The 26,336-nt window shown below is 45.1% G+C and overlaps 1 protein-coding gene across 1 annotated transcript in view; it reads left to right on the forward strand.

The window, feature by feature from the left end:
- The window catches only part of RHOBTB3 (Rho related BTB domain containing 3), a 29,976-nt gene extending 13,979 nt beyond the window's left edge, over positions 1–15,997 (forward strand). The window contains exons 4-12 of the mRNA XM_086770350.1: positions 762–913; positions 2,748–2,859; positions 3,683–4,051; positions 6,331–6,443; positions 7,389–7,500; positions 10,702–10,875; positions 12,076–12,242; positions 13,099–13,195; positions 15,650–15,997. Of these exons, the coding sequence (XP_086626476.1) occupies positions 762–913; positions 2,748–2,859; positions 3,683–4,051; positions 6,331–6,443; positions 7,389–7,500; positions 10,702–10,875; positions 12,076–12,242; positions 13,099–13,195; positions 15,650–15,765 (1,412 nt within the window). The 3' untranslated portion in view covers positions 15,766–15,997. The remainder of the gene's footprint in view (positions 1–761; positions 914–2,747; positions 2,860–3,682; positions 4,052–6,330; positions 6,444–7,388; positions 7,501–10,701; positions 10,876–12,075; positions 12,243–13,098; positions 13,196–15,649) is intronic.
- The last annotated feature ends 10,339 nt before the right edge of the window (positions 15,998–26,336 follow it).

Consider the following 26,336-nt stretch of genomic DNA (forward strand, 5'->3'; position numbering starts at 1 on the left):
CACAAATTACTGAGGTCTTAATCCTCTGTCGTAGCAAGCAGTGCTGCCAAAAGAAATTGTAAAAAGCTGTGTTATTACATGTTATCCATCGGTCTGAGCAGAGGAAATCGGTGCGGAGCGTGCACGGCACGTTTGAAAGCGTATCCACGGGCAAGTTCTGACCTGCACCAAGTGGAGCTGAGCCAGGGTGGCAAACAGATTTTATTAGTTAACTGGCAAAATCTTAAAAATTATCTAGTTTGGCTTTTAAAAAAAAAAAATTATGTAAAATATGTCATATAATATTCTGCATTATGTACATACCTGTAACCGCCGGGACTGCAGTGGAAGTTTTTCCCCTCCGTTGCTCTGCATGCTTCCTGCACAGATTGACCACAATAATTAAATGAGTTTACGGGTGATGTTAATGGGTGGTAACACCTGCAGGCTACTACAGCACCTGTGTGGGTAAGGACACTGAGACCTTAAGCCAAACCTGACTTCTGGACGTCCTGCTTGACTTCTCCACCTTAACGAAACTGAGTGTGAAATAATGCTAATGCAGTGTGAGCTGAGCTTTGTCTATCAGTTAGCATTTTGAATGGATTAATAAGATCTTAAATTTTTTTTTGCAATAATTGGAGATTTCTTACTACAAAGTGACTGTATTTCCATTTCCCTTTTTATTCTCTTCTAAATAATGCATCTTTACAATTATTGAGGAAGGTAAGTATTCTGGATTGTTTGACAAAAATTACTTTTTTCCTGACTTTTTACCGCAGGAGTGCCTTGCACCTGCCCGCTGTGCACTTCGGACCGGAGGAGCTGTGTCACCACCTCGGAGGGCGTGCAGCTGGCCAAGGAGCTGGGAGCCACGTACCTGGAGCTGCACGCGCTTAATGACTTCTACGTACAGAAGTACTTTGGAGGAGTGGTGAGTGAGAAACCCCCGGGCTGAGGGCAGCTTGGCACAGATGGGAGGTGCATGGCCAATGCCAGGGCTTTGGAGGGCGAGCACAGGCAGACCACCAGCCCTCCCACTGAGGATGTGTTCCCACCAATGCTACATTTAGATTAGGTATGATGAAGAAATATTTTACACTGAGGGTGGTGGAACACTGGCCCAGGTTGCCCGGAGAGGTGGTGGATGCCCCATAGCTGGAAACATTCCAGGCCAGGTTGGCCGGGGCTCTGAGCAACCTGATCTGGTTGGAGATGTCCCTGCTCCTGGCAGGGGGTTGGACTGGGTGGGCTTTGAGGGGCGCTTCCAACCCAAATCATTCTATGGTTCTGTGATGCTAGCTGAATTGGCAATACCAAGGTTGCTCTGGTTTTAAACGCCTTCTAGGGAGGTTTAGGAAAGCCATACTACACACTGCAATAATTTTCCCCTGCCTCTTCCGGTCTTTTTATCTTGCTGGGATGGGATAATCAACACCCAGCCGGACAAGACACTCAACAACCCCATCCCATGTTGAAGACAAGTCCTGCTTTCAGCAGGTGCCCTGAGCGGGTGACCTCCACAGGTCCCTTCCGATCTGAATTTATCCATAATATACTGATATTTTTATTTTAGTTGCTCGAACTCTCATGACTGTTGTGCTTATAAAGGGAGACAGGTAACATTGTCGAATTGTCTGATTTTTTTAGCCTATTCTTATGGTCACTCAGTTCACAGTCATAACACAATTTGCAATCCTGAGCAGAGCCTAGGGTCAGATGCCACAAAGCCAAATGAGACAGAAGCTGAGAGACTTGTTAAAATGTCCCACCTCTAATGAGTTTGTTCTTTTTCCACTCCTAAAGATGAGGAAGCCCACTGAGCTGTTTCTAAATACAGCCTTTCAGATGTATTTGTCTTCTCCACAAAATTGTTTCCCAGTGATTTTTCATTTTCAGATTTATGAGGTGTTTTAAGCTCAGCCTTTTTTGAACCTTTGGTTATTTTCTGGCGGCATTTGGGCTTGGGCGGGGTTGGGGGAAGCAATTCTTTTGGCACAGTGATTTGATAGTAACTTGGAATATTTGTCACAACAGTTAGTAAATTTTTATTGGATTCGTTAATTTGATCCATTCAACCCCAACTGAAAACACGGAATCCACTCAACATCTGATCCAGTCAGAGTGGTTTTCGTGTTTATAGAAAGCACTAGATGAGCTACAGTAATACCTTGGGTGGTCAAGGGTTTAAGACATGCAGTAACTCGAATTGAGCTATCTGTTGTGCCTCTTTGTTCCTGTAAAAGGGATCATTTCTCCTCAGGTACATTTTTATTGCAGTCACGATGCTCGTACTCCGCCCCAGTGAACCAAACCTTGCCCACAAAGATCACCCTGTACCGTGACTTTCTTGGAGGACCTGGTAGCACCACTGGTGCTGGTGGTTAGTTGCAAACTAACTAACTCATTTATGGTTTTGTTATTCCCATCGCTTGTGCCTGATCGTCATCCATCAACTCTTATTCTTCTCTGCAATTCTGTAATCAGCAACTACAGAAGTTGGTAAATTGAGTGTCTCTGCGCCTGGGAAAAATTAAATACATGATAATAACCACCATTATTCAAATAAATAGCCTTTTTAAATCGTGGTAATTCCAACTACGTTTGGTAGCTCCCGCTGGCAAAGGCATGCTGGGACTCCGTGACCTGGATTGCCGTTCACAGCGGCAGGAGCCTCAGTCCTGCGTACAGCACCTGCTCGCTCCCCTTAGTTTGATGTCTAGGTTGTTCTTAACTAGGATTTTTTAAAAGTGTATTTCATGTTTTAGCTGGAATATTTTATGATCCAAAGTTTGAATCAGAAGTCATCTGAAAAAATGAAGAAAAGGAAAAAGACGCAGAAGTGCCATCGGGTTCAACCGCCTCAGCTGGAACAGCCAGGTGCTCGCTGATGTCTGGTCTCTTGTATCATTCATTACGTGTCTCTTTGCGCAATTAATATTTCATAATCGTTACTGTAAGCTGTGCTATCTAATCAGCCATTCTGGTCATCTTGCTCTAGTTGCATTATCTTTTATTCACGGCTTAATTAATTTGGGGAGAATTGTGTAGCAATACGTAAGATTGCAATGGAGTTCTGATTTATTTTAGGGAAAAATAATAGGAGTGATTTTCTCATGCACTTCATGAAATAATGCAAAGGTAAATTAATAAAGGCTTTACATAAAAGCTTTAGAGACAAATTATAAAAGAAAGCCATGACGTCATAATTTATTATTCTTTATTATCATCAAGTAATACTTTTATTTGCTGCAAATAAAACAAAGGACAACTATATGGCCCAGCACATGATTTCTGAGCATCTGATGCATTTATTCAGTGAAAGAATTACTGACAAATACTTAACTCCAAATATGTACTTGTCTCTTTTCACATGAACTAGAAATTTGCCGAGATTCTTTAGGTTTGGGATTCACAGGCAAGGTTTCTTTCAGACCTAAGGGCCTAAAAAGGCTTCATAAAAGGATGGACGCTTTTGACCAAACTAAGTATTTCTTGTATTACTCGTATTTCTTATATTACTATACTAAGTATTTCAATTTTTAGAGTATTTTACTAAATGTATTCAAACAGCACATAAGAAATTTTCTTATTGAATGCTTTCTTCAAAAATTATCTTTCATTTGATCAAGTCTCTGGGAATGGGTTGTCCTGCAGTTAGTACCTGCTTCAATTCTAGAGTCCAACTTGTTATTTTTTGCAGAAAAAATGCCGATCTTAAAGGGTGAAGCCTCGCACTACAACGCGGACCTGCACAACCTTCTCTGCTGCTGCCAGTGTGCGGACGTGGCTTTTTACCCCGAAGACCTCAGCACGGTGGTGGAGGCTCACAAGATCATCCTCTGCTCCGTCAGCCACCTCTTCATGCTGCTTTTTGAGGTGAAGAGCCCAGCCGACATCCGCGACGCCTCCATCGTGCGGACGGCACAGAGCCTCTTCGCGGTGGAGGCGGCGGCCGCCGTCCCCGCCGTGCCCCGTGGCGTCCCACCCTGCGTACCGCCGGTGAGGGTGGTGGTGAAGGACCCTGTCTTCTGCTCTTGCCTGCCGGACATCCTCCACTTCATTTACTCAGGTACCGCCCAGGAATGGGTCTGGCTGCTCATTGCTCTTGCAGCTGACGCCTCACAAAGGAACACGTGCGTCACGCTGTTGGTGGACGATGTTCCGCTGTGTTGCTACCTCTGTTTTATCCCTTGTGGTTATGATGGACAACGCATACATGAAAGAAGCCCTTTGCCTAGATTTAACAAAAATTAAACTAGCTGTCGTTCCAGATCTAATGAGCTAAAATTAAGTGCAGTGTTTTACTGAACAAAGTCCGTAAGCTAACATCAACAATATTCAAAAGCGTTGACAAAAAAAAAGGTAGAGTTTGAGACAGTTTCAGATTTCAGGCTTTTAAAAACATTTCAAATGGTTGCGTGTTCAAAATGCATTAACGAGAGTGCAGAGTTACTTTAGAAAACTCAAGCGATTTATCTTCTTTGCTGAAGAGAAAACAGTGATAAGTGGTTGGAGTGCGGGGGGCTCTGATGTGCTGCATGTGTTCTGCCGCCAATTCAGCACAGGCAGTGACCTCAGCTACCCCATCCCAGCTGTCTATTACAATGGCACTGATATTTTTCTGTCTTTTAAAATGTCCCTTAGGAATCCCCAGGTGAAAGAGAATTTTTTTTTTTTTTCTGAAAGTGACTGATACCTGTTTGTTCTTTATAAAATACTTTGCAAGCTCTCAGTAAGTAAGAACATATATTTTATATTTGTTGAAAGAATTAGATGGCTGTGTAAAGATGCATTCTCACTTTAAGCGTAATAAGAAAAAAAGCCCCAAATAATTATTTTGTTAGAGCTGCATCCATAAAGCAGTTTAGTCAATCTCTGTGGACTGATATCAGCCGGACACGTGAAAAGGGTTTCTGCCTTAGTAGCTGAGACACGAACAATGGCTCGTGAAGATACAAGGGAGACTCTTTCAGCTTTCCGTTAGAGTTTGTCCTGTACACATCCCTTCCAGTTCTTTCCAAAGCAGTTTCAAACATAAAGAAGAGATGTGGAAGCTTTTCAGTGAGAATGGGTTGATTTTTTTATTTATTGGTGACATGAATAGGGGATTAAACCTGGGATTTCAGTAGCTGAAAGACAAGCGTGTCTGCTGCCTTCTGTGTATTAATTTTGCTTTTGCTGATGTCAACCGAAGAGGTGGGAAACTTTGCAGAGAAGCAGATGAAACTTTGCTCCAAGTCACAGCTCCCAGCCGGAAAGGCATTGCCAAAACGTTCAAGGCCAGTTGGCCGGGGCTCTGAGCAACCTGATCTGGTTGGAGATGTCCCTGCTCCTGGCAGGGGGGTTGGACTGGGTGGGCTTGAACCGTCCCTTCCCACCCAAACCGTTCCGTGATTCTATGATTCTAGAAAAATCATGGCCCTGTTTGGTGCCTTTGAGAGGGGACAAGGTCTGGGAGGGCACGGTCTGAGAGGAGGTTGGGTCATGAGGCACTGTTGTTGTTTTCAGCCTTTCTGGGCCGTGAGGTTATGACCGTTGTAAGCACCTACGGTCCGTACGGCGTTTCTAGGAGCCGACAGAGCTAAAGATGCCGTACGCTGTAGATGCTCTTCCAGCCTCTTCTGCAGGAGGGTGTCTTCAGGGCTGTGCTGACCTCACCCTCAGCTTTGTCTGTCACTGGCTCTTCCTTGGTGCACGGCCCTGGGGGTCAGAGCTGAAAGTGACAAAATCCCCACGGTGTCTTTGAGGGTTAATCCAGCACAGTGCGTAAGGATAAACTATGTTTGTTTTAACACCAGCCAACACTTTCAGTTGTTCCAAGAAAGCTATTGAGAGACTTAAGAAAATATAATGGTTTTGACTCTGAAGAAAAGAAATAATAAATTCCACCACAAGCTTTGTGCGGTTTTCAGCTACCAGTATTCATAATGTAACTGCGCATGAAGCTTTCCTGGTTCAGACACCCGCAGAGTAATGCAGCCAGCAATATGGGCAGAAGCTGAAGAACTTCCATAAATATATTGAAATATTTAGGGTTTTTTTTTGTTGTTTTTTTTTTTTCTGAATGGCTACCTGCACTATGTGGTGGTTGAACTGGGAGGAATCCAGAAACTGATTTTGAGAGCGAGGGAGATGCCCTAATCTCTCTGTGCTTGACTGCGTTCTTGTGAAAGTAAGATGGAGATTTTACTGTGCAAGAATTCTATCTTGCCCTTCCTAAGCATAAAAATCTTAGGCAAAAAATACAGTTCGTGCAGGACCTGTTTGGCACTGATATCGTCTTTTCTCTGTGTGCTCAGGCCTGTGCCTTGTTGATTTATAATCCAGCTTTACCTGGGCTTGTGACAGGTGCTTTCCAGTGGGAACGACTGGAAGAGGATATCAAAAAGAAGTTGAAGGATCCAGAAAAAACTGAGCACGTGCTTGAGAAAGTTAAATGTATCCTGAAAACTCCAGGGAAGGTACATCTAACTCTCTTGGAGTAATTGTTAGTATTACTTACTTAAGTTACTGGGAAATTGTTTTGTCAGTCTTTGTTTTAAACTTGCTTTGGCTTACATAGCTTTTTTGGGATAATTTTATTTCACATTTTAAAGTTTTTCTTTGAAGACATGAGGACTAGAAATGAATAGTGACTTTCTTGATAAAAATTAGTTTTATATATTAGACAAAATCTTAACCATAAATTCAGCCTCATCTGAATTTCACTTATCACCATCTAGAAATATGATTTTGATGTCATTCCTTTTGGTAGCTTTAGATTCTGTTTTTAATGTAAGAAAAAAAAAAAAACTGAAAAATTAACTGGAAGTGCTGGGTTTTGGGAGGGTCTTGACACTAGCATGCCCAGATTATTGTAAGAGAAGTCTGTGCTTGAACCTGTGATCTCCCTTTGCCTTTGTGGAGGCAATATCAGGGCAATATCAAGACACACACAACTTTTCGCTGTCTTGTGTCCGTACGCAGCATCGTGCCAGGAGGTAGAGGTGTGCTCAATTCGTGCTCCCCCCAGAGCCTTCAGACCTTGTGTTTCTGTAGCCTTGGGTCCAAACAGGGCACGTACGAAAGAGCCCCAAGAAAGTTTGTGATGTGGCCAAACCTGCCCAGAGGTGCTGGACAGGGGAGTTTTGTCACAGGTCCGAGCACCAAGGTGAGAGCTGGGGTGTGACCCTAGGAGACAGAGACGCCTTGGAGCTGCTGCTCCGTAGGGAGCAGGAAAATAAATAGTAAAGGTGATGGCAGAGTATTGCACGTGCGAGAGGCACGGCTGGTAGCGCTGGCGGAAGAACACAACATAGAAGGCAAAAGGCTGGTTTTTTTAATTTTCCTATAGAAATGATGTCTTGTAATCTTTTATTCTGTGCCAATTCCACCTGATGGTGTTTTATTAATAATTTATTTTGCAGCTGAACACTGTGAAGGACTGCAGGTCTCACCAGATAAAACGGCTGTATAACACTTCTCTGAGGCTGTTCTTTAATACGCCCGTCCTAGCTGATGTCATCTTCAAAATACAAGGTACCGTACTCTGCTCCCATTGACCTGGGCACCGCTGCATCTCCAGCTTTTGTCCTTTCTGCGGGAGAGTGGGAAATGGAGGTGACTGTGTTTTCTGTTGCACCAAAACTAAGACAATATATACACTTAGCTATCATTGTAGAAACTAGATTTTTGCTTAGAGCTAGTGCTTGTCCCTATGGATGTTTTACAGCAGCGTCCACTCTCAACGTGGTTTATCAGGGCCAAGCCTGTAGGATTGCCCTCTGCCTGTCGCGGCAGGCTTTGTGCCTCTCTGATTCACACACACCCCACACAGGCTAAGGAAAACGAGGGATGTGCTGCAGGAAACGTTCCTGCAATGGCACAGCACCAAGGTAGAACCATAGAATCTTTAAGTTTGGAAGAGACCTCCAAGATCATCAAGCCCAACTGTCAGCCCACCACCACCATGCCCACTAAACCCTGTCCTGCAGTGCCACGTCTGCGCGTTCTTTGAACCCCTCCAGGGATGGTGACTCCACCACTTCCTTGGGCAGATGACCACATCTACACTCATCGCCCTGAGTGAAAAGAGCAGAGATGCTGGTTATTGACTCCTTACCACCTTCCCTCTCTCCATCTCAGTCTGGCACTGGCTGTGGATTTGCCTTTCTCTGCAGAAGCTGGAAGGGACTCACATCCTACTGCTGTGCCTCCTCAGGCTTTATTCACTGCCCTTCTTCCCCCAGCATGACCATCCCTAGAAATGCACTTAGATGTGGCAGGGTTTTGATGACCTGCTAATTGAGGTGCTGCCAACACCGGCCATGTTTTACTGCCCTTTGAGATGCTCCTGTACTGATCTTCATGTTTCTGCCGCAGGTCCCTACAACGTCTGTTCGATAGGTGACTCCTTATGAAAGCAACCTCCAGCCTTACAGATGCCTAGGTTAGAGCTGCCTGTTGCTCCGCCCTACAATTGTGAAAAGAAAGATCTAAATTGTTGGGGTTTTTTTTAAAAAAAAAAAAGTCCTCTGAGATGATGGTAGTTATCTTGTCCTCTTTGTGGCCAGGATTAAAAGACTTGTGGGTGCAGAGGTTGGCTTTCCACGCTGACATGTCTGTAACAGAGTGTGAAGTTACAGAGGTTGTTGGCGGCGTGACACAGGTCTGCTCACACGGATGCCACGCGCTTCTTGGCAAAGGCGCGGGGAGGAGCCAGGCCGGTGAAACTGTCTTTTACTCCCTTTCTGTCTGCAAAGAATGTCCTTGGGTGCACCAGCACACTGCGGTGGCACCGCTGATTTTTTCCTGGAAATTAACTGTGTTCACCCTTAAAAATAAAGATACAGGGCTAAAAAAGCATCACATGGTCTTGTGAGAATACGAATGAGATGGTTTTTAAATGCTAACGATTTTCTCAATCTGTCCGCACCCACCCTTCATGAAGAAATGGCCTTTCAGGATTACACAATTGTTTAATTATTTGCAGCTTTAAATCTCAGAGCCAAATATGAAGCATTAATCCCTCAAACATAAGCACACGAGCACAAGCAGATTCTTTCTGGATGTTCTGTTTGATATGCAGAAATAAACAAAAAGATCTTTGAAAATGAGAACAAAATACTGATGCTGATTTTAACTACACGAACAATTCATCTCAGTGTCCCACTCCTGAGAGAGGCTTTGTGGGAAGCTGATGAAACCATACCACCACTGTATATTTTACAGAAAAATACTGCAAAATGGGCTGACAAGTTTTGGTTTGTTTTTTTTTTTTTTTAAAATGTGCTTATCTATGTGTTTCCTAATGCTTGATAAAACTTGCAAACTTTTCCCTCTAATTCATCAGCCATAGTAATTTTATTAAAATTAAATAGTTACTAAAAAAGCTGAAGGCTTTAGTAGTCTTCCACTAATTCCTTGAATATTGGGAGCTGCTTTGAGCTTTCTAGCTTACAAAGGTACTTGGGATCCATTGAAAATGGGTCTCATGTCCGTGTGAAGACTAATAACGTGACTGAACCTCCTAATTAGTAGGCAATTATCCAATTGCACGCACTTACGAAACTGCCCGCATGCCTTACATCATGTCTGCATAGTGGATTGCTCATGTAAATATCTATTACCGTCGACGTGTGTTCTCTCTATGGAAATATAAAAATTTTCTATGCAGCTTAGACAATTTGGAATAGAAGCACAGATGAATAGAAATAGAACAAAAACGAAAAAGTGCCAGATGTCTTCAAGGAATTAGGCAGGTGGCAGGGCTGTGGTTAAGGAGGAAATTAGGACAGTAACTTCTGCATGAGTATTTACAGTGTATTTATCTTGCATGTCAGTTCATCCGTTTATTATAATTTTGATTAAATCATTTACATCCGACTGTAAGCTCTTGTTCCGTCTCTGGTTTCTGTCTTGTCCGGCACTTGTTTGGCATTTCCCTACACACGGGACTGTCGGGTTCATCTGGACCCTGCAGAAGTCCAAGTGTCCGGGCTGCCAGCTCAGCTTGCCAACAATTTCATTAAGAGCCTCTAAGACCTCTACCACCCCAGCCTGTTCACCTTACTAGGTCTTCCAAGTGACGTAGTAAAGTAAATTATTTATTTGCAAATATTACAAAATTGAAACATTTCTGGATAAAAACCATCAGCATTATTTTTGTAAGATAACCATCGTGAAATTCACTTAGGGAAAATACTTAATCTGGTTAAATTCATACTTACTTAACGGATTTAATGGAATTTCATCTGGGATAATTTGCCTTTCTCTGCTTTGTGTAGTTATGTGAAAGTTTGACTTGGGAACACATTCATTAGCAATGAGATTACTGATGAACACAAATTACTCATTTGCATAATAATTCACAGCACTGCACGTTTCTGCAATGGGCCAGAGGTTCAGTTCGTGTAAACTACTTTAACTCGATGGTGTCAGGTTTTTTTTGCTAACTGAAAGCCTGTTTCTGACTGATAAAAGTTTGCCCGATTTGGAGCACTTGGTGTGGGGAGCAGGTTGTCTTAGTAATTCAGTATTCCTGTTCGTTTGCTGGTGGCTGCTGGGCAGATGTAAACATCTGGACTAGTATAAAGTGAGTGTGTTATTGGTTATCTATGGCATATTGTTAATTTTAAACACTTTAATCATGCTCAGTGAAGGTTTCTAAGGAAATATGAGCTTTATACATATTTTCTATTTGTATAAAATCATCATAGGTTTTTATCCTATGTCCTGCAGGTGCGACCGTACCAGCCCACAGAGCAGTTCTGGTAGCTCGCTGTGAGGTGATGGCAGCTATGTTTAATGGTAATTATCTAGAAGGAAATAATATCCTGGTTCCAGTGTACGGGGTTTCCAAGGACACTTTCCTCTCCTTTCTAGAGTATCTTTATACTGACTCCTGCTGCCCAGGTAAGAAAATTTTAAAATGCTTGTATATCTGTTACTCAATTTTCCTCAGTGGGGCATTGATAGAGAGTAATGTAGCAGCATTTATTTAATTGAAAAATGCCAATATTTTCATGTGTAATGTATCAAGAAAGAGAATTTGTTCACATTGTGCAATTAAAAAAAAAATCTGTCTTATTCAGGTAAAATCAACTGCAGGCAGAACAAATATCACTAAAAATATCTTGTATTTGTTTTGTGCTTACACAGCAAGACTCAAAAAGCCGTGAAATTTTACTCCTCGTTCATTACAACATTTGAAATTTTCTTTCCACATTACAATAATACTGCTTTCTAACCTTAATTCTGGGTTTTACTTTAAAAATGTCATTTTGTTTAGCATATATTCTGTTAAGTTCAATATAAACAAGGTTAAATTGCAATTTATACACATGGATATCTTATTTCTGTGTAAAACCAGAAAAAAAAAGTATGTCAATTGGAATATTTGTCAAGAAAAATGGAACTAAACTATTCTTTGTCTTAACCTTTGTCTTTTATAATGAGAAGAAAATCTACATACTAAATATGAAATATTTAAATACAGATATTTTTACTTCGATGTAATGAATGAATGAATGAATGAATGAATGTTGTTGTGATACATATTTTTATTGTATTTTCTTTTCAAATGATTCTACCTTTTTCTAAGGTTTTCCATATGTTTCTCTTTTCAGTCTGTCTAAGTTTTTCTTGTCCATCGCTTCAAATATGCAACCACTGTACTATACATTTTTAAAAATATGGTTGCTCTGTTTTCTTTTTGGGCCTTTTTGCTATATTTTCTTGTACTTGTATCACAGAGGTTCTTTGTTGAAAGAGAACTTAGAAAGCTAAGTCCTCTTATTAATCATCACTTACTTGAAATAGACCAGCAGCACTTGACTCAGCATCTTCAAGATACGGGATACTGACAACACTTTATTACACTTACCTTCTAAAATTACTAACTACTCTTTTTCTGTTAGTTAAGTAGTTTATCTGGAGAAAGAGATTGATGTAGCAAACTTACAGTAATGAAAGATAAAAGGAGGTGATCAACAGTGGTTTGATGTTGTTTGATGTTCATTGTTAGGTGTTTAAAACATGACTCGGTGAAAAGTGGCTTTGATCATCTTGTCAAAAAGGTGAAATACACGTAACTTACGTTTTCTTGTTTTCCAGCCAGTATTCTCCAAGCCATGTCTCTCCTGATCTGTGCAGAGATGTACCAAGTAATGAGACTGCAGCACATCTGTGAGATTTACATCATCACACAGCTTCAGAGCATGCCGAGCAGGGAGCTGGCATCCACAAGCCTCAGTATCGTTAGCTTGCTCAAAAAAGCTAAGGTATGAGTTATTCATATAAAATAAGAACGTATATGTTGGCTACAATTAGTGTGAGTTGTTTAACCGTTAAGATTTTTGAGATCTTAATAATTTCCATTCCCAAGGACAAACATTGATAAGCAGTCTGTGGTGGCACAAGGCTGGCCAAAAAAAGGCCTTTTATTGCAGAATGTGCGGTCATGCCATAATCTGTGCCATTTCCCTCATCAAGGATACATTGTGGTAATTCAGCTTAACTGCATCTTCTGCCAGAAAAGCAGTGTTTTAGGCAAGTGAAGATGCACTACTTCCTCTTTTACGGGAAAAGAAAATTGTATGATATGGAGGTGGCAAAGGAGATCTCACCTGACAGAATATTGAGTGAAATACATTTTAAAAGCATGAAAAGAAAAGATTAGAGTCTGAAAAAAAGAAAGAAAGAGAGATAGTAAAGACAGATTTGTAAAACAGAAAATTAAAACTGAATTGTTTAGAAGTGCCAGGCAGGGTATTTTTTTAAATTAATAGGATTTTGTGGAGAAAGAGGGGACAACAAAATCAACATTCTGTGCTCCTTACCTTCCTTCTTCTGAAGGTCTACTGCTGTGTAGAAGACGAAAATTTCCAAGATTCATGACCAAAGGAGCTGCAGGGGTTAGGTCACACCGTTGGGGGAGGGAGTTTTATTGCTCATTCTTGGGTCTCCGTTTGTTTACTTATTTCCACCAATAACTTTTCCTTTGTTTTCTCCTACAGGCAAGACTTTATTTACTAAACTGCTGCATTGACAGTGGAAATCTGAAATATTTTGACATGCCAGGTGTGGTTGTGTTTTAGACATGATAGCATTAATTGTTGTTTGTGTTTCTTCTTGCAGTTTCACAATTCTGATTGCCTTTCAACTTGGCTTCTTCATTTTATTGCCACTAACTACCTCATCTTCAGCCAAAAGCCTGAATTTCAAGACCTTTCAGGTAGTTTATCAATTACTTTTAAAACTAGAAATGTTTTTTGGTTCTGCATAGACCAAAGTGAGGTACTGGACAATAACGCTGCTGCGTGATTCTACGATTAGGGCTTCTTTAGGCCATACAGTCTAGTCCAGCCCAGACTCTGTTTGAGTTGGATGGTTCACCACCCTACCGTGGGACCAACACATGACATGTGAAGAGCAGCATCGCCAGCAACTGCATCCCCTTGTCCTTCAGCTCCTGCACGGATGGCCAGGTTCCCACCCATACCTGAATTGACTGGGACAGTTTGGTCATTGTTTGTCAGCCCCACCACCTTTTGTATATAATTTTATTTAGTTTGTACATTTGAATCAAGGTAATGAGTCACTTCCCATACCTATTCTTTGAGGGCTGGGGTTCTCTTTGAAGAAAAAAGGGTTCTTACAGTACTTTCCGGCAGATCTCATGAAAGCAAATCACTGATGTCCATTCAAGTAAATAAACTCAGTTTCTTGAGGGAACTGGTATTTATTATCCAAAACAGTATATTTATTTCTTGATGTGTAACTCCAGAAAGTTTTGCTCGTTGCCTTCGGGATTTTTCATCACCCTGATGAGGATGATCTTGATGGGTGCTCCTTTTTGACCTGTGGCTTCTATTCAGACCATTGGTATGGAGCCGGTGTATTCCAGAAGGGGATTTTTCTTGTCAGTGAGTCGAAGCTCTGTTTGGTCCAAGGTACATTAAAGGTCCTCCTTCCTGATTCGTGAGGCTCTAAACGTATGTGTGATGACAAATGACTTTCTAATCATTATGAGCAAATGAAGGAGAGCTAGATCCTCCCTGCTTCATTTGGACCTGGAATTCATCTTTCAGTGGCCCATCTTCTGAAATGTCCATTTTGTACGGTCAGATCTGCATTAAACATGGAAGAGCAGGGCACCTGTGCTGGCAGGTGTCACCACCAGTGAGTTTGGTCCACAGTGGACTTGCTTTGCTTCCCTTCCTATTGGTTCAGATGGCAGGGTGTGTTTGAAAGCACTTCGTGGCACCTCCTCGCTGCAGGGCTTCGGTCTCAACCACCCTGATGTTCTCCTGAAGCTGCAGGGATCAGGTTGTCCTGTCCATTTGGTTAGGGTGGGAGCTGCCTGTGACTTCCCTTTGGTGAGGCAGGAGAGCACAGAGACCCCTCTGACCGAGGTTCACTGCAGGGCTCAATCGAGGCACCTCTACTTACCCATTTTCCAGTTCCCCAGTGGGATATAAGTGTATTCATATAGCTATTCAAAGCTGGTTTTTTTTCTGCTGTGGAAAGCAATAGTAATAGGGCTCCTGTCTCCATGTTGCAGTTATCCTGATGGATATGAGGCTGGATATAAGCCTGTCGGGAAGTTTATGCAGTGATGCTCCCGATAAGCATCACTTGTCAGCGTCTGCTCTGACAGCACCCCAGTGACTCGGGGATGAGCTCTTCAGCATCACCATGCCAAGTGTCTGCTCTGCCATCACGTAGAGTCTCCTCTGTGCCTCCACCACTCTTGGAGCACCGAGGGCTGATGGCTGTCAGATGAGAGTTCTGAAGTCTCTGGCTCGCTCCCCAGACAGCAGCAGTTCGGGGTAGCTGACCTTTCTCACGCAGGACACCACGATGGAGCATCACCTGCAGGCTCACGGAGAGCGATGCAGCACAAGGCAGTGGCTCTCCAGTGCCTTTCCGACAGCGGAAATCTTCAGAAGCAGGCCTGCGTTTTGCAGAAGGCAGGCGGGAAGGCACTGCCTGCTGCCCATCGTTAAGGCAATTTCCCTGACCTCAGTCCTCCCCAAGCTGCAGGTCTCTCCTGTGTGTTGGTCTTCGTCCGGCTTGATCTGAGCCCCTCAGGGACTGGGCAACCACTGCTGCAGGCTGGGTCGGGAAAATCTGGGCTAGGGGGATGAAAATCCACCATTTCTGCAAAGGCAATGGGTGTTTGCACTAAATGCTAAACGCTCCATTACATGATTTTGTCAGTGACAAAACCCATGTGCAATAAAAGATAAAAATCTTGCTGAACTCTTAATTGCTCCCCTTACCTTGCTTTTTTGCAATGATCTTGAGACAAATTATCGGCACAGGGATGGAAATGCTGCCCTGTATCGTGTTGCAGCTCAAAAAAACCCTCGCTGTTGATTAGCACGTCTGGTTATCTTCTAAGGATAAAGAACATTCATCTTTGGGATCATCCCTCTGCTCTTTTTAATGAGTGCTGTATTTATTTTATTAACTTATTTATTGCTGACTTACCAGCAAGGAAACATCGTGTGGCAACCCTTACTAAGATCTAGGCAAAACGGCCAGCGCTCACCTTTACTTCTCTGGTTGTATTTATGTCCTTAAAGTGTTTTACCCTATTTTAAAAGACTTTTTGCACCCTGCGCACTTGTGCTGCATGTTTGGATATTACATGTCATTCCTTTATTGCTTATTTTTTTTTCAGTGGAGGAGCGCAATTTTGTAGAGATGCACAGATGGCCTTCCAATTTGTACCTGAAGCAGCTGGCTGATTACAGGAACTACGTCCACTCTCAGAAATGCCATTGCACAGTAATGTGAGACGACTGAACGCACGAAAAGTGCGTCTCCACTGGGAAATCTCAGACTGGGAATTACACTGAGTTTAAAAGTCACGTCAAGAGCAAAACCAGACACTGGTCTGCGCGGAACACTGTGTGCCCCGCTGTAGTGCACTTACTAACGTTCTTTGGTAATAAACCACTCTACTTTATTCCTTACAGAAAGAGACCATGAGAGTTCTTTCAAGCACAATGATTTCACATCCATGGGGATTAAACGTAGCACGGGACAGTGTCATGACTGTCATCTGTTCCCTCTTCTGTTGTTCTTATTGGTTATTTTATTGTTTTTCATGGTTATTTTTGGCTGCTAAATGAGCATCTGTTGAAAATAATATTTTTGGTAAATCTGTGTGCCATAGGAGCATAGTAGCAGTGCAGGGAAGCTGAGAAGCCACCTCATAAATTCTTTAAATATTTCAGAATGTAAAAATTCACTGCTGTGTCTGTTGGTTTGTAAAACAAACAGTAGGCTTAATAAGCATTTTAATTACTGTTCATTTTCTACTTCAAGTAAGTCTGTAGTTCGTTTTACTGAGACTCTTAGAGTCGTATGGGTAGATGTTTTAATTCCAGAGGAATGCCTATGCATCACTCTATTCTCTAGTGTCTCCTAAAAATTTAAACAATGAAATAACTTTTCTTCCCTATAAATAGGAGAAGAAAGTATATTTTAATAATCTGTAGAACACTTTTGTTAGTGTGGTCATACTGTGTTTTTCCCCATAAGGAAAAAGTCAGGAAGACATTAAGTCTGCTCAGAGCATATCCGTACGGTACTGGCAGGAATCACTCTTCTGGAAGTGAAATCACAGAAAGGAATGAAAACCTTCGCTATCATTCTTGTCCTTTCAGTTCTGCTGTGCCAGCTGCCTTTAATTCTGGTACGTAGTCACAGCCTGGAAAGACAAAGAGAAGACACTGAAAAGAATTATTCAGTGTTTCCCCCATGTCCCCAGCAGAGCATCTCAAACGTACCTGCAAACTGCGGCTGTGAGACCGAGATGGAACAGCAAATTCATGGAGCCAAATCTTTTTTTTTTTTTAGGAGTTGGTTTTATATTCCAATACAGTTCCATAGTAGAGTGTTCTTTACAGATTCCATGCTAGAGTCGCAGGGATGCTGTTTTGCTTTTCTAGTGAGATTTTGCAGAGGTCGAGAGGGTATTTGCCTTCCTATTTTTGGACACACACGCAAAAAAAAAAGTAGCCTGTGACTCAGCTGGCTGCTAAGGCTCAAAATTCTGTGGTTGGTTTTATGTAAGAATGAGGATACTGTTCTGGGCTGTTTTTTTTAACTTTTCACCTGGAGATCCTAAAGTTCTTTGAAAGATGAGATACACTTACCTGCATCTCGCATATATTTGAAATATAGAGCATTGCATGGCTTTTTCAAGATGGCAAAGAAAACTGAAAAAGGTAAAGAAAAAGAGTGAGTAGGAAAGTAACACGTATTGAACTTAATTGTGGAAAAGGTAATTTCCTGTTGTTACAGCAGAAATTAAAAATTTTAGGCATAAATTAACTGAATAGTTATGAATAAAACATGCAGGTTTTTTAAGCATAAAGTTACGAACAAAGATGAGCTTACAGCTGAGCTACAGCTTGCCTGGACACCTGAGAGCATCCTTGCTCACAGCATGTGCTTCTGCCAGTAGCCAGCTCACCTACCAAAGTATGGATTTTACCCCTTGTTCTGCCTTCTTGTACAAAACTGATACAAATTGGTGTGTTCGTGCTGCATGCAGTCCTAAATTTTTAATGCTTTGAAAGCTTTCCAGGTTCTTTGCTAGGAGTTAGTCTGTTGCCAATAACCTAAGTATAGATAAGAAATAAGAAAATACTATTTTTAACTTTCTGTGAATGTTTTATAGGCATTTAAAAACAGTCCTAATGGAAATACAAACTTTATATCCAACCCAGACAAGCATTTTGCTATTATCTATTTTAGTCAGTGGTAACCACGGGTTTTATACAGAGCAGCCAGGCAGTGTAAAAATGTTTATTATTTATTCATAGACTGTTGTTTACTTCTATTCAGGCATTAAAACCACTTTCCACTTTACTGAGTATCTCATAATGCCACCTGTATCAGGTGCAGACTTGCTGTCCTTCTAGGTATAAACCATCCCAAAAATTTAAATTCTTAAAAGAATTCCTACTATAAATTCCTATTTTTATTCTGTATTGTGATTTTCTGTAAAAATATATCTTAAAATTATTTTTAAAACTGATACTTTAGCATTCAGAAATGTAACTGAAAGTAGTTCATGATGCTTGATGAGTTTTTGGCAGTTTTTTTGGTGGGGGCTTTAGGATCACGTCCATTGCAGATTGTCAGGAATTAAGGCAGGACTAAGTTTGGTATTTATGAATAAATTTGTATGGTATAAAGAAAAAATTGGTATGGTATAAAAAAAAATCCTCTTTATACTAGGGTATAAAGTAAAAATCTGGAACCAGTTGGAAAAAAAAGTTAAGCAGGCGGTTTTGAAAGAAGTAAAATATCTGAAAAGGAAGGCTTCCACTGGTCCCAGCATCTCCCAGACTCCCAGGGCATCGGCATCACGGGGGTCAGAGAAGGAGGGCGGTGCTGAATTCGGGCGCCCTTAGGCAGGTCGTAGAGGGTTTGGGATTACAGTTTCAGGCTTAGGTTTAAAGCGAGTTTCAACTCCCGAGTCCTTCATCAGAGCTAATTATCAAAATCCACTTTTAGAAGACAATTATTTGAATAACAGATTATTGCACCATGTAATTCTTGCTGTAGTGATATATGTGTGTGCTGGTCCCGGGCCAGCACTCAGCTTTACAGAGACCAGCCAAGAAAGCTTTCCGCACTAATGTTTTCCACATGACAGTTAAAAAGTCTCTGCTATCATCCTTTAGGTCTTGTTGTACTTGGATTGAAAAACACTGTTACAAGGAAGAAAAGCTATTTTATTAGCCATGTGCTGAAACTCCTGTATATTTTTCTTTCAATATACCCTGACTAAATGTACAGGTTTTTAGACTGAATATGTAAATTTTTTTACAAAATAAAGGATTTTCTGTAGTCAGTCTCATGTGATAATTTACCCATGTGCATTAACAGATTTGAGCATTATGCTGGAAATATTTTTTCTAGCTTATTAGAGTCATAGAACCATAGAACACTTTCAGTTGGAAGGAACTTTTACAGGTCATCTAATCCAACTGTCACCCCCCCCAAAGTCTCCCCCCACCTTTCCTGCAGCCCCCTTTGGGCACTGGGAGCCGCTCTCAGGTCTCCCCGGAGCCTCCTCTTCTCCAGGCTGAACAGCCCCAGCTCTCCCAGCCTGGCCTCACAGCAGAGCTGCTCCAGCCCTCTCAGCATCTGCGTGGCCTCCTCTGGACCCTCTCCAACAGCTCCACGTCCTTCTGATGTTGGGGGCTCCGGAGCTGGACGCAGCGCTGCAGGGGGGTCTCACCAGAGCGGAGCAGAGGGGCAGAATCCCCTCCCTCGCCCTGCTGCCCACGCTGCTGGGGATGCAGCCCAGGATGCTGTTGGCCTTCTGGGCTGTGAGCGTGCATTGTCAGCTCATGTTCAGCTTCTCGTCCACCAGCGCCCCCAGTACACCCAAGTCCTTCTCTACATGGCTCCACTCAATCCCTTCATCCCCCAGCCTGTATTTATACCAGGAGATGCCCTGATTCACATGTAGGACCTTGCACTTGGTCTTATTGAATCTCATGAGGTTTGCATGGACCCACTTCTCCAGCTTGTCCAGCTCCCTCTGGATGGCATCCTGTCCCTCAGGCTTGTTGACCACACCACTCAGCTCGGTGTCCTCTGCAAACCTGCAGGGGATGCACCCAATCCCACTGTCTGTGTCACTGATGAAGATATTAAACAGTACTGGTCCCAGTATAGACCCTTGAGGGACACCACTTGTCACTGATCTTCATGTGGACATTGAGCCGTTGACCACTACCCTCTGGATGCAACCATCCAACCAATTTCTCAGACACCAGACAGTCCATCTATCAAATCTATTTCCCTCCAATTTAGAGAGAAGGATGTTGTGAGGGACCATGTCAAAGGCCTTGCAGAAGTCCAGGTAGATGACATCTGTAGCTCTTCCCTTGTCCACTGATGTAGTCACTCCATCACAGAAGGCCACCAGGTTGGTCAGGCAGGACTTACCCTTGGTGAAGCCATGCTGGCTGTCTTGAACCACATCCCTGTCCTCCATGTGCCTCAGCACAGCTTCAAGGAGGATCTGCTCCATGACCTTCCCAGGCAGAGGTGAGGCGGACAGGTCGGTCATTCCCAGGATCTTCCTTTTCACCATTTTTAGAAATGGGTGCAATGTTTCCCTTTTGCCAGTCAGCAGGGACCTCACCAGACTTCCATGACTTTCCAAACATCATGGAGAGTGGCTTGGCGACTACACCAGCCAGTTCCTTCAGGACTCTGGGATGGTCCCATAGACCCATGGATATTCAGTTCCTCGGGTGGTCACGAACCTGATCTTCTCTTACAGTGGCAGGGACTTTGCTCCCCAGTCTCTATCCTGTGGTCCATCCACTTGAGATCTGTGGGAAGAGGGATTACCAGTGAAGAGTGAAGCAAAAAAGTTGTTGAGTACCTCAGCCTGCTCCTCATCCATTGTTACCAGTTCCCCAGTCTTGCTCATCAGAGCAGGTGTACTTGCTTTGACCTTCCTTTTCTGGCTGACGTACCTGCAGAAGCCCGTCTTGTTATTCCTGGCATCGCTTGCCAAGCTCAGCTCCATCCATGCCTTGGCCTTCCTGATCCCATCCCTACACAACGGGGCAGCATCCCTATGATCTTCCCAGGATACCTGTCCCTGCTTCCACAGCCTGTGCGTTTCCTTCTTGCCCTTTAGTTTGACCAGCAGGTCTCCACTCAGCTGTGCCCATCTCTTGCCTTCCTTTCCTGGCCTCTCACACCTGGGGACTGAGAGCTCTTGCACTCTGAGGAAGGCGTCCTCAAAGATCTGCCAGCTCTGTCCTGCTCCCTTGTCCCTGGGGGCAGTTTCCCAGGGGCTCCTATTGACCACCACCTTGAAGAGCTGCAAGTTCGCTTTCCTAAAATTCAGGGTCCTGGCTTGATGCTTTGCCTGATCCATGTACTTCAGGACTGCCACTCCACCAGTGCAAGATCACTGCAGCCCAGGCTGCCTCCAACCTTGATGTCACCGATCAGCTCACTCGATTGGTGACCAGCAGATCCAGTATGGCATCCCCTCTGGTCGGGCTGTCACCTGGCTGAAGAAGTTCTCCTCCATGCATTGCAGGACTCTCCTGGAGTGCCTGCAGCTCACCGTGCCACTTTTCCAGCAGATGTTGGGGCAGCTGAAGTCCCCAGCAGGACAAGAGCCTGCGAGCGTGATGCCTCCTGGAGTTGGAGGAAGACGGCTGCATCAGTAGGCTCCCCTTGGTTGGGCGGCCTGTAGTAAACACCAACCAGCAGGTTCCCTTTGTTGCCTCAGCCTCTGATTTTCACCCGTACTCTTTCAGCCCACTCGTGGCTGTTCTTCAGGGACAGCTCTTCACACCCTAGCCATGTCTTGATGTAGAGGGCAATGCCTCTGCCCCTCCTTCCTCGCCTGTCCCTTCTGAACAGCCTGCAGCCATCAACAGCCACCGTCCAGTCGTGGGGTTCGTCCTGCCGGGTTTCTACAGTGGCAACTGGGTCACAGCTGTCTAGCAGCATGGTGCCTTCCAGCTCCTCCTGTTTGTGCCCACGCTGCATTCCTGGCCGTGGAGGCCCTTCAGCCAGGCTGTCGGCCACCTCGCCTTGGTAGAGGAACAGCCCCTGGTTCCTTTGCGGAGTTTCCCTGGTGTTTCCCTGTCGGCCCCTGCTGCCTCAGGAGCCCCTGGCTCATCTCTGTAAGATGTCGAGGGTGCTGCAGCGTAGCCAGCACACCTCAGAGCCACAGGCTGAGGGCCCTTGCTATGGCCCTGTCCCTCTAATCGCGGTGTGTCGTCCCACAGCTTGGCACAGGCAAGCCTGATATTATCCTTCTCCTCCTTCAAGCCTAGTTTAAAGCTCTGTGATTGAGCTCCACCAGCTCATGAGCAAAGACCCTCTTCCTTCTTTGAGAAAGGTGAGTCCCATCTGACTCCAGCAGGCCTGGTGCCATGTAGACCATCCCATTATTGAAAAACCCAAAACTGTGGTGGTGACACCAGCCATGGAGCTGACAGACTGGGCCTGTCAATTTCTTCCAGTGGCATTGCTTACTACAGGAAGGAGAAGGGAAAAATTACCTGTGCTCCAGATTCTCTCACTGACAATCCCAAGGCCCTGAAGTCTCTTTTGATTGCCCTTGGACTCTGCGTTGTGGCTTCATTGCCACCCACATGGAACAGAAGTAATAGGTAACAGTTTGAGGACCATACCAGGTCAGGAAGTTTCCTCGTGATGTCCTTAACCTGGGCCCCAGGGAGACAGTAGACTTCCCTAAGCGGAGGGTCTGTCCAGCATATTGGACCTTCTGCTCCCGAGTCAGCTACAACTAAACCCGATCTTTTCTTCCTCATAAAGTGGTCTTGATACAGGGCGTAGGTCTTTCTAACTTTGGCAATATCTCTGGAGTAGATGGACCATCATGCACATCATCCATTGACTGGCCTTCCACACCCAGAGCATCCTACCTGTTGTACAAAGGCATCTGGGAAGGGGAGGTAAGCAAGGATAGGGTATACTTGCCTATCTATCCAGCCAATTTATGCTTAAAATTTTAAATTTCTACTATAAAAACAGGAAATGACCTTTTTTTCACAATTAAGTTCAATACGTGTTACTTCCTACTCACTCTTTTTCTTTACCTTTTTCAGTTTTCTTTGCCATCTTGAAAAAGCCATGCAATGCTCTATATTTCAAATATATGCGAGATGCAGGTAAGTGTATCTCATCTTTCAAAGAACTTTAGGATCTCCAGGTGAAAAGTTAAAAAAAACAGCCCAGAAGAACAGTATTCTCATTCTTACATAAAACCAACCACAGAATTTTGAGCCTTAGCAGCCAGCTGAGTCACAGGCTACTTTTTTTTCTTTGCGTGTGTGTCCAAAAATAGGAAGGCAAATACCCTCTCGACCTCTGCAAAATCTCACTAGAAAAGCAAAACAGCATCCCTGCGACTCTAGCATGGAATCTGTAAAGAACACTCTACTATGGAACTGTATTGGAATATAAAACCAACTCCTAAAAAAAAAAAAAGATTTGGCTCCATGAATTTGCTGTTCCATCTCGGTCTCACAGCCGCAGTTTGCAGGTACGTTTGAGATGCTCTGCTGGGGACATGGGGGAAACACTGAATAATTCTTTTCAGTGTCTTCTCTTTGTCTTTCCAGGCTGTGACTACGTACCAGAATTAAAGGCAGCTGGCACAGCAGAACTGAAAGGACAAGAATGATAGCGAAGGTTTTCATTCCTTTCACTTCCAGAAGCATACCTGTGCTCAGACAGACACCCCCGTGCCCAGGCTGGGTCCATTTTGTCAGTAACACTACTATGTGCACCTCAGTGAGTGGCACAACCCGTGAATGATTTAGGTCAGGGAAGCTCTCGCGAGCACCTGAAAGGGTTGTCCTAGCCATGATAGTCAGGATTTCTCTGTTGTGTCTGACAAAGACTGCACACAGCCAGGAGATGTACTCAGGTCTGTCTCACACACTATAGCTTGTGAGCATATGACGGTGAGTTGATCTAAATGAGTCCCCAGTGGGGAGGGGCGCGCTCCAAGTGCCATCACAATGGCCAGTTCCTCATAGGACTGGCATACCCACGAGGATCACCTCCCTCCACAACCAGCACATCAGGCATTTGTGCTGTTGGCTCCCAGTGGGGACCTATGACTACGAGACTCACTTTTCGCAGAAAAGTCACTAGTGCTAGTGAATTTTCTCCTCAAAACCTACAAATGGCAGGACGATGTGCATGTGATGCATGGAGAGTGTGCAAGTGATGGGTGGAGTGATGCGATGCACAGAGCAACGCGCAAGGCAATGTGTGGGTGATGCTTGGAATGACGTGATACACGGGGTGATGCACGAGGCGATGTGTGTGACGATGCGCGGACGATGCGCGGAATGACGCGACGAACGGGGCGAAGCGCGGACAATGCGCGGGTCGCTGCTGCCGCCCGGCGGAGATTGCGCGCAGCGCAGCAGCCCAGGGGCGGCCGAGACCACGCCTCTTTCCCCGCCCGGCCGTTTTGGGGAGCGAGGGGCGGAGTCGAAGTTCGGTCCCGGGGTCGGGGGCGCGGGCAGAGAACGGGGGCTGCGGTGCCAAGGCCACCGCGCGATCGGCGGTGGCAGAGACTGCGGATACGGAGATGGGCACGGGCCGGGAGCACAAAGAGGCCGGACTTTGCTGCGATTTCAGCATTCGGTGCAAGCTGGGGGCAGGAGGAGGCGCTGAAATCTTCTGACGGAGCAGTTTTCCACGGGGAAAACCCCCCGAGACTCAAAGTGCCCGGCCAGGGCACTCGCCCGGGGCAGCGGCAGCCGCAGCATGCCCCCGAGCCCAGCTTCCATCCCGGCACTCGTTTGCTGGCGCCCGTCCTCCCTCGCGGTCGTGTCCCACAGGGTCCCGTTCTCCACGGCCTGCGCCAGCCCATAGCCACGCTCCCCTGCCCACGGGAGATACAACCGCGTCCTGACCGGTGACCGCCAGTCGTCACGGGGAACAGGTACGCAGAGCGACACGGGGGCCAGGTGATCAACGGCCGCTGCAAGGCAGAGGCGCACGCCATCCCCGAGGTCCTCACGTGCTTTTCCCGTGCTCACCCCTGCCAGAGTGACCTGACGGTGCCCCCAACCACACCACGGGTGGCAGAAGGCCTGCCTGATCCCAGCACAAACACAGATTTTACGGGCTATTTCCCGACTCCAGGCAGTTGTCACGCTCTGCTTCTGGGAAGAGAGTTTCTTGGAAGTCTGCTGCCACTTGTAGGAAGAGAGAGAGACCGAGAGCGCGGCCGTGTCCACGCTGCCCGCCTGCAAAGGGCCAGCAACACTGCACTGCCAGCTGAAAGGCGAGTTCTCACCGACACACACAGCCACCTACTCCTGACGCATCTCCGGGATGGCCAAACAGTGGGAATTTTCCGGCCAAGTGCTTACGAAAGGAACGGGGAGGGAGGAGGAAGGGTGCGAAGTACGGAGCCCGGCTGGCTTTCTCAGTGCTCCGCTTAACTCCACGAGATTTCTCGGGTGCTCCGTGCCCACCTACTGCCGATCGCAACCCCCACCGCACTCAGAATCCCGGGGACCGTCACATTTCCTTCTAAAAGAAAAAAGATCTGGCATAACAAGAGAAGTGGCAACTTCTCCTCAGGTCACAAACCAACTCTGCTCCCTGTGCACCGTCCTGAAATACTTACTACGTACGCTCAGCCCGCCTGCCCCCGTGAGCCCTGTTTTCAGCTGGGATCCCAAACATCCTCTGCCCTGTGGCGCAAAGCCGACAGGAAGGGAAACAATTGCAGCATCACTGGTTTTGGGACAGGATGCTCTTTGACCCTGAATCAACTGCTACAAACAGCTTTCCACTCTGCATGTGGTTGTATCATCAGAATTTGATGAGTTTGGTGGAACTGAAAAGGAAAAATTCCTCTGGGGTCTTTCTCCACCGCTTTTGCCCAGCTCCACGCTGCGACGCTCCTTTGGATGGGAAGAAAAGGAGAGAAAACAGGTCTCTACTTTTGTCCTCAGTTGTGTGCCTTCCACTGAGCAGGAAGGGCTTGGAAAGGCTCTCCACAGGTTTTTCAAGGCACTAGGGCCTCGCTTTGCTCAGCAGGGCAAGATGGGGCCACCTGGGCCCGTTTTCAGCAGCCACCCGAGATCTGGACTGGAATTGGCCCAGGCCCAGAACTCACCAGGCACTTGATGGACCCTGCAACCTGCTGCCCTCAGGCCGTCGCCGGAACAGCCACCGAGCCTCCCGTTTCCCTTCCTCTTCCGTGGCTCTCTACGTGGAGACAAGCGTGACTGTCCCTCTGCTTGCACCGGGGGAGCAGCACGGGCTGAGGCGGTGATGATCAGAAATATCCCCATTTCCTCGAAACGATCACCCAGGGAAGTTGAGGTCAAGCATGGTGTGTACCCTTCACTTCTTGGACTACGTCTCTTTCCGGCAATTGCGGTCATTCCTTCTGCCAGTCCATGCACCTCAGTTGACCCACAGCCCCCCAGAAAAGCAGTCCTCAAAGTTGGGAAAGGTACAGGAATTGAGGCTTTACTCTCCTTTTAAGGGGAAAAAAATCAAATGTTTGTTTTGGTGAAATTTCTGGGGCTGAAAACAGGGGAACACGAGCTGCACTTTCAATGTCTGTAGGCACCACGTGTCAGGAAGAAGGAGCCTCTCACCACTGATTTTCTTGTCCTACGGCACAGCAGCAGTTACAGGTGGACTCAAGCAGAACATGAGAGCTCCAGTTGACTCCGCACCCAGAGCTGCTGCTATGGACCATGGCAATTTGCTTCTTGACTTTTAGTAGCCTCCCTCTTGCTGTTCACTGACTTTTCACCAGCTGTTGTCAGGATCCACGTGCCCCTGTT

This window comes from Chlamydotis macqueenii, chromosome Z (genome assembly GCF_036417535.1).
Source record: "Chlamydotis macqueenii isolate bChlMac1 chromosome Z, bChlMac1.mat, whole genome shotgun sequence".
Lineage (NCBI taxonomy): Eukaryota > Metazoa > Chordata > Aves > Otidiformes > Otididae > Chlamydotis > Chlamydotis macqueenii.